The sequence below is a fragment of the Cydia pomonella genome, chromosome 2, assembly GCF_033807575.1.
Source record: "Cydia pomonella isolate Wapato2018A chromosome 2, ilCydPomo1, whole genome shotgun sequence".
NCBI lineage: Eukaryota > Metazoa > Arthropoda > Insecta > Lepidoptera > Tortricidae > Cydia > Cydia pomonella.
In genome coordinates, this window is record NC_084704.1 from 23,981,029 (window position 1) to 23,993,418 (window position 12,390).

General features: G+C 35.0%; 2 protein-coding genes across 3 annotated transcripts in view; one reads left to right on the forward strand and one right to left on the reverse strand.

Moving 5' to 3' along the window:
- Positions 1–219: 219 nt before the first annotated feature.
- On the forward strand, positions 220–3,551 carry LOC133534701 (uncharacterized). The gene is made up of 2 exons (XM_061873936.1): positions 220–1,962; positions 2,888–3,551. Exons 1-2 carry the CDS (start codon positions 1,822–1,824, stop codon positions 3,044–3,046), a joined length of 300 nt encoding a protein of 99 aa, XP_061729920.1. The 5' UTR covers positions 220–1,821; the 3' UTR covers positions 3,047–3,551.
- Positions 3,552–4,314: 763 nt separating this feature from the next.
- LOC133534700 (lipase member H-B) overlaps positions 4,315–12,390 on the reverse strand; it is a 58,070-nt gene continuing 49,994 nt past the window's right edge. The window contains exons 6-8 of one of the 2 annotated variants that reach the window (XM_061873934.1): positions 7,096–7,287; positions 6,733–6,910; positions 4,315–5,087 (exon numbers count right to left, since the gene is read on the reverse strand). In XM_061873934.1, coding sequence (XP_061729918.1) covers positions 5,030–5,087; positions 6,733–6,910; positions 7,096–7,287 — 428 coding nt within the window. In that variant the 3' untranslated portion in view covers positions 4,315–5,029. The remainder of the gene's footprint in view (positions 5,088–6,732; positions 6,911–7,095; positions 7,288–12,390) is intronic. The other variant, XM_061873935.1, reaches the window with a different exon arrangement.

Genomic DNA, 12,390 nt, shown 5'->3' on the forward strand with positions numbered 1-12,390 from the left:
CCTTTGCAGCAGCTACAAAATTAGTCCCATTATCACTAAAAATCTCAGTGGGTCTGGCTCGGCGCGCTATAAAGCGACGAAGAGTCATTATTAATGCATCCTTAGTTAAATCACTATGGGCTTCGAGATGGATGCATTTGTAACGAAGACAGACAAACAAGCACAAGTAACATTTAATCAAACTAAATCCACGGCCCTTGCGATTAATGATATAAGTCCAACCCGACTGACAAGAAAGGATAGTCGGGGGTAATACGTTGAGGTGGTTAGTTAGGTTGTAGGGTTTTACCTCGTAGGCGTCTACACCTAACACAATTATTTACACCACGCCATGCGAGGTGACGTCCGTTCACTGGCCAAACTGTTTCTCTTACGGTTGAAAATAACAAAAGAGGACCAGCGTGCATATTGACGAGATTTCTCTTTCGAAGTTAAGCCTTGTTAGTCTATGCGATGCATGAAGTAAAATGGGGTGTTTTTTATCAAAAGAGTAAAAATCTGTGGCATCTAAGCGCCCTCCAACACGCATTATCTTATTATCTAGAAATGGGGACAAACACAATATTTTGCTTTTACTGCTTAATGGCTTATTATTACTTAAAAGTTATTCATATTAGTCTGAAAAAGATTGGCCTTGAGCAATAATGCATAACGAATGCCACGCAATTCATCAGCTGTTAATATGCCATTACGCTTGATGCTATTTTTGGTGTTGAATATGAATCTTTGTACATAAGCAAACGATCTAATGGATCTATTACACGAAGAGAACCTTTCGATATCAACTATTGGTTCACTTATTACTGTGGCATGCACTTTCAGTTCAGGCAGAGGTTCGGAATCTTTAACTTTTAAGACAGGCCAATCGTTTTCATTTTTGAGCAGAAAGTTGGGACCTGACTACCAAAAATCCAACGACATTATGTTTTTTGAGTCAACACCTCGCGAAATGAAATCTGCGGGATTTAAATCTGTAGTAACGTACCTACAGGATTGCGGCAAAGTAAGTTCTACTATTTCACCAATACGATTGGCAACAAACGTTTTCAGTCTACTTATATCACCCTTGGTCCATCCCAAGACTACGCTTGTCACACCAGTGCACTATTATATCTGGCTTATATCTGAGGGACTCTAACACGGACTGCGAGAGATTGGCGGCGACCAGCGCAGCGCATAATTCAAGTCTCGGAATGCTGGTGAATTTAAGGGGTGCTATTTTTGATTTTGCACATAAGAACTTGACAGTAACATCCTCATTCGGGCCTATCGACTTAAAATAATTGCATGCCCTATACGCAGATTGAGACGCGTCACTGAAGGAATGAATTTTTATACGCTTAGGCGAATCGCCTAGCACCTATGTTGAAATTAGACAGATTATTTAAATTTTCGTAATTTAAATTTAAACCCCTCATTTTTCATCTCTGATGGGACTGGCGAATCCCAATCGAATTTTTTCTCCCACAGGTTTTGAAGCATAATCTTAGGTATAACAATAACTGGGCTCAGAACACCTAACGGTCGAATATTTCGATTTTAATGTATGGAGGGGGAGAGAGGGGGAGAAGTAAGTTACGTTCTGGATAGCGTTTATGTCAGTACCGAACTCGTGGTAGCCACACATATCAGTTTTAGGTATTTAGAAGAAATGTCTACGAAAATCGTGAAGGAAACGACTTTTGGTTAATTTGCCTATACACTGTTATGATTAAGTATACTCTTACATTTAGTGTTCAAGAATGTATTAATGACTGATTAGTAAAGGAGTAGAAAAAACTTTTTGTTTGTTTAGGTACCTATTTAAATAATTAGGTTGATATGTTTCAGGGAAAAATATTGGCTCTGTCGAATGGTAAAGAGTTGCTCAGACTCCAAATGAACAACCCGTGTGAACATCTGTTCGTCAGACCATTATTAGAGAAAATGTATAAGATTTCAAAAAACTGCATGATCTCGAAGGTAAGTGTTATCAGAGTCTATCTACTAAATATATAGTAAATAAAGAATACTGACAGCCCCCATACAACACCGAGAGAATTTCGACATTAATTACAATTTTAGTTACTCGTTTGCGTATGAAAACTGCCTGTTACTTATAATATCAAAACGTAAAATGGGACTTGACGGTCCGCAGTTATAGTCACAAAGTACATTTAAAGCATAAATAAAGCATTTTGACGTATAATAATCGGCTCCATTAAATAAGAGTATGCCTAAAATGCGTTTATTATGATTTGTACTTTTGTGCATATGACAACAGCCACAAACGTTGGATTTTACATTTGGAAGTCATAAAAGCAGTACGAGTAGATGCCAGATTTTATATGACATTATGTTCCTCACGGCTTTATACCACGGCTCATGTTTTCCTTCGCCGAAAATCGGCTGAAAAATATCACAACGAGCAATAAAATAAAACTAAATATGTAAACGGATTGATAGCTATCGCGTAAAATGAAATTAAAATATATTTCGACATATTGATTATATTTTCGAAACTTCGCGATATATATTTTAAATCCGTTATACGCGATATAATCCGTTTACATAGATTATTTATTCGCGGTAACCGAAGACAATATTATTTAACGAGCAATTTTTGTAGGTACAGTCGCAATCAGATATATCGGACGTGCCGAAGTGCTAAAAAATAGTAAAACTTTTCTCGCCAACGTCTTTAATGATTTTGATTAAGTTTAGATACTAACTTGATCAGCTTTGTATACCGAAAATATCAATAGCGGTCATTCATCTAGAAATTGGTATTTTGTTTAGCAAATTACCTCACGCATTTATAAGCTCTCCACAGTTCCCTGTAATATTTTATAAACTTTCAGTGCACCTTCAGCGTGTTCATGGACTATCGTACTTATTTTTTTTTCAGGGCAACTACAATTTGAAAATAAACGTTGAGGAAATGGTAGACGATTACTTCGGTGGAAAGTTTTTCTACGGGAATATGTCTTTCAAAACTATATTCTACGCAAACGATTGCAACTTTTGCTGTAGTAATCTCTTCCTAACTATTGTTCCTAAAAACTAGACTCTGAGGGATTGGCTATTAATCATGATTCATGATAGGCGAAAAAATAGAGATTTAAACAAAATAGCAGTCATTGTAACTTCTATACTTCTTGTGTATTTTTTTTATGGAACCTACTGCACTAGAATTTATACCTATTTATCTGAAATCAATATTGTTAATTTGTAACACAGCATCTTGGTGAAGACCTTTATACTTCTAGTAGTTTAAAGTCCTCGTCAACGCTCTGGTTTCATGACAAACTCTTTAAACCTTCAGGGACCTTTCCTCTGCAGAGCAAATCCTTCTGGATACGCAAACTACGTAAGCCAGTCAGTATACCTGCATATCAAGAGCGGCGAGTCAAAAATATTCCTAGGGAAGCCAGAGCTAGTTTGACTTTTCTCTCATAAACCGTAAAAAAGTACTCAACTGGTCGAGAATTAGGCATCTGCTATGGGTGCTCCTCTACGTTTGCATATTTTGCATATTTATACGTGTATATCAATAAATATAATGATTGTAATTTATGTCTTTCACTTCATCTACTTAGTTTGTTTGTTTGTTTTAATTTGTCTTCTTTGTGGTGCAATAAAGAATATTTACTTACTTACTTACTTAGTTTTTCCTTACCTAAAACCGTAGAAAATGTTGTATGGCATTATTTCCGCCATTTAAACTTATAGTGTGCGAAGGTTAAATGTTTGTTTTATTTGTTTAATTTTAATATGACCGTACAACCGATGCTAGCTGGGGCAAAAATAATTCAGTAGAAATTACAGGGTGAATAGAGGATTTTACAGGTATTATTAGTTAGGTAGTTTAAAAAACGAACCGTTTTTTCTTAATTTTGGGGCGGTTTACATCTCCAAATGTTAAAACGCCATTAAAATTTATGAAGAAAAGTCCGGGTTTATACTTACTTATTATGTTTTTCTAATGGAGTCGGTTTATTTCTATAGTTATTTTAGGGCCATACTACACAACTAACTATTTTTAAATCGCCAAAAGGGAAATACGCGTTAATGAAGAGTTTCGTTCTAGTCTTTATCAGTATTTCCACTTCGTCAAACGGCACCTTTTTAAATGTTTGTTTGTTTTTGATAAACATACCCACTATAATTATGTACCTATGGCCTATGGCTATAAGTTTTAAGGAGTTCCCTCAATTACTCATCGATCATTCACACATAAACTGAAATAAACCCGTCCCCCATCCCCCGACCCAGACATGACGGACTTCTGATTTGTTACATAATACATACGGTACTTGGTACGGTGGTACTTTTTTTGAAGTCGGTTCAATTGTAGAAGTGGAAAGAAGGCAGCATTCCTACTTTCACGTACATAAATGCATTTATATCAAGGGCTTCCCCAGTACTTTGATCTTTCGTATGCTGTGTGATCACTGATCACTGCAGGCCATTCAATGTGGAATATTATGCGAAACTCTGCGTAGGGGGCGCCACTACCACAATCCATCACAATTTGAGGGTCTACCGCGAAACAAGAAAATCGAAATTTCGTTATCTAACCTCTCTATTCCTCTTGCGTATTCGAGCGATGAAGAGGCAGATAACTAAATTTCCATTTTCGCGTTACCCGGAAGGCCCTTTCTAAACAAACCATCTTGATGCATCAATGTCATGGTTTATTATCAGCGCAAACTTATCAAAAGCAGTTTAAGGCACAGTATGTATAAGTTACTCTATGGGTTACGAAAGGTGCTAGTGCTGCACTCTGGTGGCAGAACATTGCATTAATACTCCCTATTACTATAATATCGAATTCATAGTTACAACAATAAATTATAACAGCCAGCATTCTAAATGATTTCGAAGTACTCAAAAGGGCTTTATCCTGGAGAACCGAAAGAATGCATTAGGTTACTAATAAAATACATTTACTTTTTTAAACGAATATGTATTGATCAAATAAGTTATTACATAAATTTTATGTACAATTAAAAATATTAAATTAATAAAGCATTTACTATGTATTAAATTAATCGAATGGGCATGCTTCTTCGTGATCTAGACTGACGCAGTACATGCCTCGACACCTGGAAAAAAGATGTTTATTTAAATATCTTGAAGAAACTTTTAGGTAAATAATTTAAAAATCCCATGATTTTACCTCTGGAGCCGATACCTCTTAAAATACAGATATTCTAATATTAATTGTTATTTTATTTATTTAAGGGATAACAAACAACAATATAATATGTATTACAGTAAGGTATTACAGAAGATATGTGTTACATCAACAGCGTTATTCACGGATTACTTTAAACAGTTTGTGGTTGCCGAAGTGGAACTGTATTACAAGTATAAATTATTAATTAAGAATATTAGAAAGAAGATATTCATATACATTACACAAGAAAAAACAAAAAAAATAGTATTCAGAAAGTACTTAGTAATAAACGGCAGGCAATTAAGTTAGGAAAGTTACTTTATTAATTATAGGGGTATGAATTCAATCTGGATTACTCGTAAATATGGATCGGATCTGTCAGTGTCCAAAGTGACGTTTTTGGTTGAATAAATGTCACTTTTGAAACTGACAGATCCGATTGAGATCGAATTCATATGAATTAATAAAATAAGAATTCGCCTGATTGAAAATACGTTAACGCGCATTGGTCTAAGATACGTTATAAGGAATATCTACCCCCATCTGTTATTTATTTGTGATACGAAATAAATGATTACAATAGGTTGCCTTAATTAAAAAGTTGATCCAGTCCATGTTTGCCTAGATTTTAGATAAATCGGATCGGTTAATTTTATTTCTTATCACAAATAAATATCAGATGAGGGTAGATATTCCTTATAACAAATCACCTGCTACATGACAGCATCAATAATTGATAACATTAAGAGCACTAAGTAACTTCAAGTGTAATACCTAGTGCATCAATGAAGACTGTTACATCTTGTCTCTTATTATGTACTAGCACAATCGATAACACATCACGTTTATTTAATAAAGAGAAAACACAATTACGTATCGTATAATTAAAAAAAAACATCGTACCCACGTTACAACGACATACGACTTGCTCGCTTCTAATGGTCCCCGCGTCATACTTAGTCCCAAAACTACAAGAGAATGGTGGGGCGAGGGAACCTGGTGCGTAACAGCTCGATATTTTATGGCAAAACAGTTTGAAAAACGGCGATAGATTAAAATGGGTGCAAAATCAAGATAATACTACATGTTGTGAAGGTTTCTTACTTTAATTCTTAAGGTGCCGTAGGTTCAGAGAGCGAGATTTTAGGAAAATTGTACCGCTTTTTTATATACGGTTGCCAAAAATGTAATTAGCAATTTTCTCTAGGGAATTCAGGGATATCAATGCTGACTTTTTGACCTTCGCTCGATAGCAAAAATAACAAATAGGTAAAAATTCACTTTAAAAATGTGAATTAATTTTTGAGGGAACTCAGCGATTACTATTTTCTTTGTTTAAACTTTCAACAAATTAAAGTTCAAACACATGATAACTGCGGTTCCAAGCACGCTTATGCTCAGTGAGAGTGAGAGAAGAACACGAACCTACGGGGCCTTATTTTCTTATATATTCTGAGCGCCTGAATAAAACAGAAAACGAGTATTAAAGAACTTTGCCATTATATTTTTAAAGTCCACATGCATAAAAGGTTTCGCCTGTAGGTAAATAAATATTACAATTGGATACTAACGTATCAGGAGTGGCTTCGCCTATTCGCACGGCCCGCCTGTCAAAACGGATGCCCCAGCGGCCGCGATCCTTCGGGCAGTTGGAGTCGCACGGCACCCCAACCAGTCGGATGCTCCTGTTCTGTCGCACACTCGCCGCAAAATAGCAGGAACTCATGAAATGGCTGCATCGGGCTATCCCTGTGTACGATAAAACAAAAAGTCAACGTTATTTACTAGTTATTACTACAGATTTCTTTTTTTTTTTTCATTAACGTATTGAATAGTATAGGTTAATACATAAAAGCGTAGCGAGATTAGTAACGGCTCCTGCAAATGTAGGTAAGTCAATCTGTACTTTATCTTAGGGGACAACTTTCACTCACGCATGAAGTGCCCCTGACAGCCAGGCTGAGTCCTGCCGCCGTTGACGCAGAAGTCGGCGTGGCCGATCAGGCCGGACTCGCCCAGGAAGCCGGCGTTCGTGTGGATCACTTGCACCACGTGCGCGTCGTGCCGCGTCAGACGGTACTGGCTAGAGCCGTAGGCGGATGCTAGTGGACGCGCTGGATCTAAGCCTGAAAAAGTAACAAAGAATTTCAATTCCATATTTAACCTGTCTGAATGACTTACGACCTCAATGCATCTTCTAAAAATTACAGTTAGTCCAAACCAAAGATGTAAAATACTTGTTGATGAGGTATTACATTCTGGCCTTCATCAGCAGTTCCATTTCAATGTTTAAACGCAAATGCTAGATGAAAATACAAAAATCGCTCTACTCTCGCTAAATCCCTACTATATGAACTAGATTTTAACAAACATGTTGCATAATAAACCTTACTTGCTTAACGAACATGACGGAGAAGACAAATCAGCAAACCTGAAATACCTGTCGACGAGTAGTTCCATTCTGGTCATCACAAGTGAAACCACTTCATCAAATCGTAATGTTGTATATACTCGTACTCATAAATGTTATATCAGAACTCTGTAATTTCTAGATTGATTTGGATTTTTTATTTATCAGTATATACTTCCAGGTTGATCCCCTTTTCGTCAAAATCCAGTCCTGATGACGGGATACGTGAGGAATCGAACGAACTCTTCAAATCTTATAATCACATATAATCTAGTATAGCGATTTTCGTATTTACATAAATCAATCAAGAATTGTAATCTGTAAAATAAAATTGTAATTCTGGCCTTCATCAGCAGTTTCACATCATCAATTTGACACTTTTTTATATGAAAATAAAGAATTGAACACTTCAACAACATGAACCTGCCGATTTATTTTCTTCGTTAAGTTTGCTAAGCAAGTAAGGTTTAACGCAACATTTTTGTCAAGTTCCAGTTTTGATGATGAGTTCCATGAGAATTTAACGGATCTCCTTTAGTACACCTACTTATAGCGATTTTTGTATTTTTATGTACAGTCAAGGGCAAATATCTGTACGTTTTCAAAGCGGCAAAAGTATCTGTACAGTTGAGAGGCCAGAAAAATCTGTTCGATAATGAACAATGTCAGTCAAATATATACACGCAACCATCACATAAATGAGAGCAATACGCGTGCCAATAATATCTACCTATAGTAGTTCTGTCATGATCGGTTTGTCCTTTTCATTTTGATCGTGGCGTCATTCACGTGCTATTTGTTTCACCTATCATCCTATTATTTTAGATTCTGCTTCACAGCTATCATATACGATTTTCACGTGGCTTTTCTCTTGAATATTATATTAGAGTTTTTTCAATGCTAAATTTATGTCAGTAATATATTAATACTACACGTAGCGATGATACGGAAGATATTCTTAATTTAAGAAATCATACAATATACTGACATTGTACATTTATTTATGACCATGTGAACGTCTAGATCTTTTAGACCCTTTAAATGCTCACATATTTCTGACCGAATCATCGAACAGATTTTTCTGGCCTCTCAACTGTACAGATATTTTTGCCTCATTGAAAACGTACAGATATTTTTGCCCTTGACGTACAAATCAAGAATTTTACATTTAAACAATGCTATTTGGTGAAAGCGACCTGCTGATGAAAAACGGAATAGGAGAACCCCTCAATGACAAGGTTTTACATATTTGGACTAATTTTAATTGATAGAGATGCACTATAGTCGTAAATAATGATTTAGTTTCGTTTTGAACTCCTTTACTTTTCTAAAGGGGAGCAAATCATCATGAAACGCCGTATATTGAACTATTTTTATCGTGTACACGTTTCATTCAAAAATTCAGTTACATTTAAAATTTGATTGGCCCCCCTTTTTAAATCAATCTTAGACGAAAGGACAAACTCTGCAAAAAAATTGCGTCTTCTTCATTTGCCATTATAATTAAGTGTTCACTAATAGGTATAGGTAGGTATTTATTGGTTCGACCCGCAATGCCAACTATTCATAAATATTCTTTAATTAATATAATATAATGAACGCAGAGGCCGTAAACAAGTGATTAGTGTGTTATTCAACTTCTTCAATTGCGATCACGCCACCAATGTTCATCGAATAGGTAAGTATAGATATGGTACCTACGGTGTAACCAATGTAACCACTACGTAAACTTACACTGGTGATGTAAGTACCCCAATTTTTTTTTTTCGGCGCCTAATATCCGTACCAATCAACTGATTATTTTTCTGATTTACAATACTCAGCAGAGCAGCAGAGGTAGCCGTGCGAGCGGGTGTATCTAAATACATATTATATGAAAATTATTTGTATCACCTTACCGACTTCGTTAAATACCCAAACGAATTCCACTGCAAAATACTTATCACAGGTGCATTAAACATGAAGGAGAAATATATACAAAACAATTCAAAGCGACCTTACGTTCCAAAAGTGTATTTGGAATGGCACCCAAATTATATAATAAATTCCCAAAATGTATCTTATTTAGACTGTAATAACCAATAACATTTTAAGAAAATTTATCAAAAATGCCTACTACTCCATTATCAATTATCGCGTAATAATAGATAAATATGAGACCGCTTTTGTTAAGTTATAATATGCAAATGTATTGTAATTTGCATGACTTATGTATTATAATACGTTTGACTGTTTCAATGCCAAATGGCAAGACCATGGTGATTCTAAGTATATTATTATGTTCCCTAATTGTATCTACCAGTGTTCAATACATAAACAAACTATGATAGTTAATTTCACGGTGTATATAAGTATATATATATATATATATTATGTTTATTATTTCCGTTAATTTCAAGGGTGCATTCTTGAGCTTAAATTAAGTTACTTTCTCAAAGACACCGGTATTCTAATTAACTCCATTCGGAGATAATCAATAATTATTTTTTATCTTATAAGGCCCTTACGAGCTTATACACTTGCCTAAGGGTCTGTTTACGTATTGATTAGTGTTTAGTACGAGTGTGTACATTTGCTACTAAACGTAAATACTATCTCGGACGATTTATGTTCGAAATTACATTGATATGTTAGTCACAGTTTACAATTGTTTGGTTGAATTAAATGTAATGTCAGTATTATAACAACGCTATATATAATATTTAATAACTTTTTATAAAAAATATATAAGTATATATTTTTTTAATTAATTATGCCCTTTAGTTTCCTTAATCGAACTTACCCATACCCCGGGGTTAACGGAATTCAATAAAAACACGGTGTATATTATAGGACATTATTACACAAATTTACTAAGTAAATACAAAGAAATCTAGTGCTTTTAACTTTTCCATTTTTTTTTTAATTTATACTTGTTCCAGTTCATGACTACTTATTGATGAGTGTTTATGTTACTTTCCTTTAAAAGTCGTAATGAACATAAAAACCTACTGATAATGTAAGAATAATAAATATATGCATATTTCATATTTTATTACTTACCTCTTCATCATTATGACACGTTTATTTTTTGATATAAGTAGAATATTGAAAAAATGCTGAATGGAACGGAATAGCTGCATTTTTTCTTACTGCAAGCATGTTTTAAGTTTCCAAAAGGCAACATTCGATATTGCGTTTATACAATTTAAATATACGATACACAAATAATCGTAAATAATGACACTTAGGTAATAATAGTATAATGTTTTATATTTACAATTGTTTCTGTCTTATAGAACATGGATAGAAAAAAACTTGTAGTTTTTCTTATTTTTTCGCAACTGTATTAAAAAACGTCGTTCGATACACGAGCGGAAATGTCATTCTTCACTCGTCCCGAGTTTTCTAACATATCTCGGTACTCGTGAAGTAATGACATACTTTCCGCACTAGCATCGAAATGTACTATTTCGTCACACTTGATAGGCGATGCAGTCCGTAAATCCTAAATTTGAACCTACGGTTTCTACGTCCGACATTAGGCAGAAGTTTTATTTTTTTCCCCTCTTTTTTAGTGTGATGAAAACATGGTGTGTCCCACGGTACAAGAAAATTATGAAGTCGTGTTTATTAAGCCTTCAGTTTACACTCGCTCGCTAATTATTGTTTACCGCCCTTAATACACAATGTAGTATTTCTAAATTTTGTTTCATTTTGTTTTAAACCTTCAAACTAAGCACCAATTCGTAAAATTGTATACTAACTTGAGGGATCCCGCAAATACCGGGATTTCAAGGACTGAGCTGGAACGAGGCCAAGTTGGTTGCTCAAAATAGAAAGGCGTGAAAGGATCTTGTTGACCCGACCAAATTACGTAGGTTGTTTTTGGTATAGTTGTCAGGGATACTAAAACTTCTTTTTATTTTTATCGTATTGCGTATGGTCTGTCCCTCACGGGCGCACGCGGTATAGGACATCTATGAATCTGTCAGTGTAAATAGTGACATTTCTTCTTTTTTTTTCCTGGCTTTCCCCTCTTGTGTGTTTTGGCAGGAGGGATTTTGCCAATGACGACGTGTCAAGACGTACCACTCACGAGAAGCATGTATGATAAATTTTGGTTTGGTAAAAGGACTTATGGTAGGTACCTAAAGCAAAAAAACATTAATTGTTATGGACATCACAGACAACACAGGACATGTACAGTTTATTAGAAAAAGAGCGGGAAAGGTGACAGTTTTGACAATTAGAAGGCATACAAACATAAGGAGAGATAAGAAATGGTCTATGGATTTTTTTAACCAAAAATGACACTTTTGACACTGACAGATCAGTATTATAAGTATCATGTTGGGAACAGACCTAATAAGTAATACATAACTAAACGAATATTGGCCTGTAACCCCTTTGATTAGCACACGGAAATAATTTCATTATATAATTTATGTAGGTATCAATTTTTTTTTTTTTGTAGCGCACCTATGTGGAAAACTAACCATAGTCATATTTACATAATTACTCGTTTTAAAATAAAACGATAATTGGTTTTATCAAATTGATGATAAAACAGTTACTGATATTTGATTATCCAGACACCTACCTACCTATAAATATTACCGCACAATAATTATACCAAGAACCCATGATACACGTACATAAGAACAACGCCATATAGGCAGAATAGACGCTTCAGTCCCTTATCAGTACATACATACAGGCCAATTCGAACGTACACTGACATTACAATTATTTGAATCATATTATTTAATTATCGTTCGTCTCGCCCGCGCCAATACATGTACGGACAAGTACGAGCGAAATGCACGATATTTAAGAG

Coding starts and splice junctions, on each gene's coding strand:
- LOC133534701 (XM_061873936.1), top strand. CDS start 1,822: ATGTTTCAGGGAAAAATATTGGCTCTGTCGAATGGTAAAGAGTTGCTC. Junction 1,963..2,887: donor AAAACTGCATGATCTCGAAG/GTAAGTGTTATC, acceptor TTTTTTTTTCAG/GGCAACTACAATTTGAAAAT.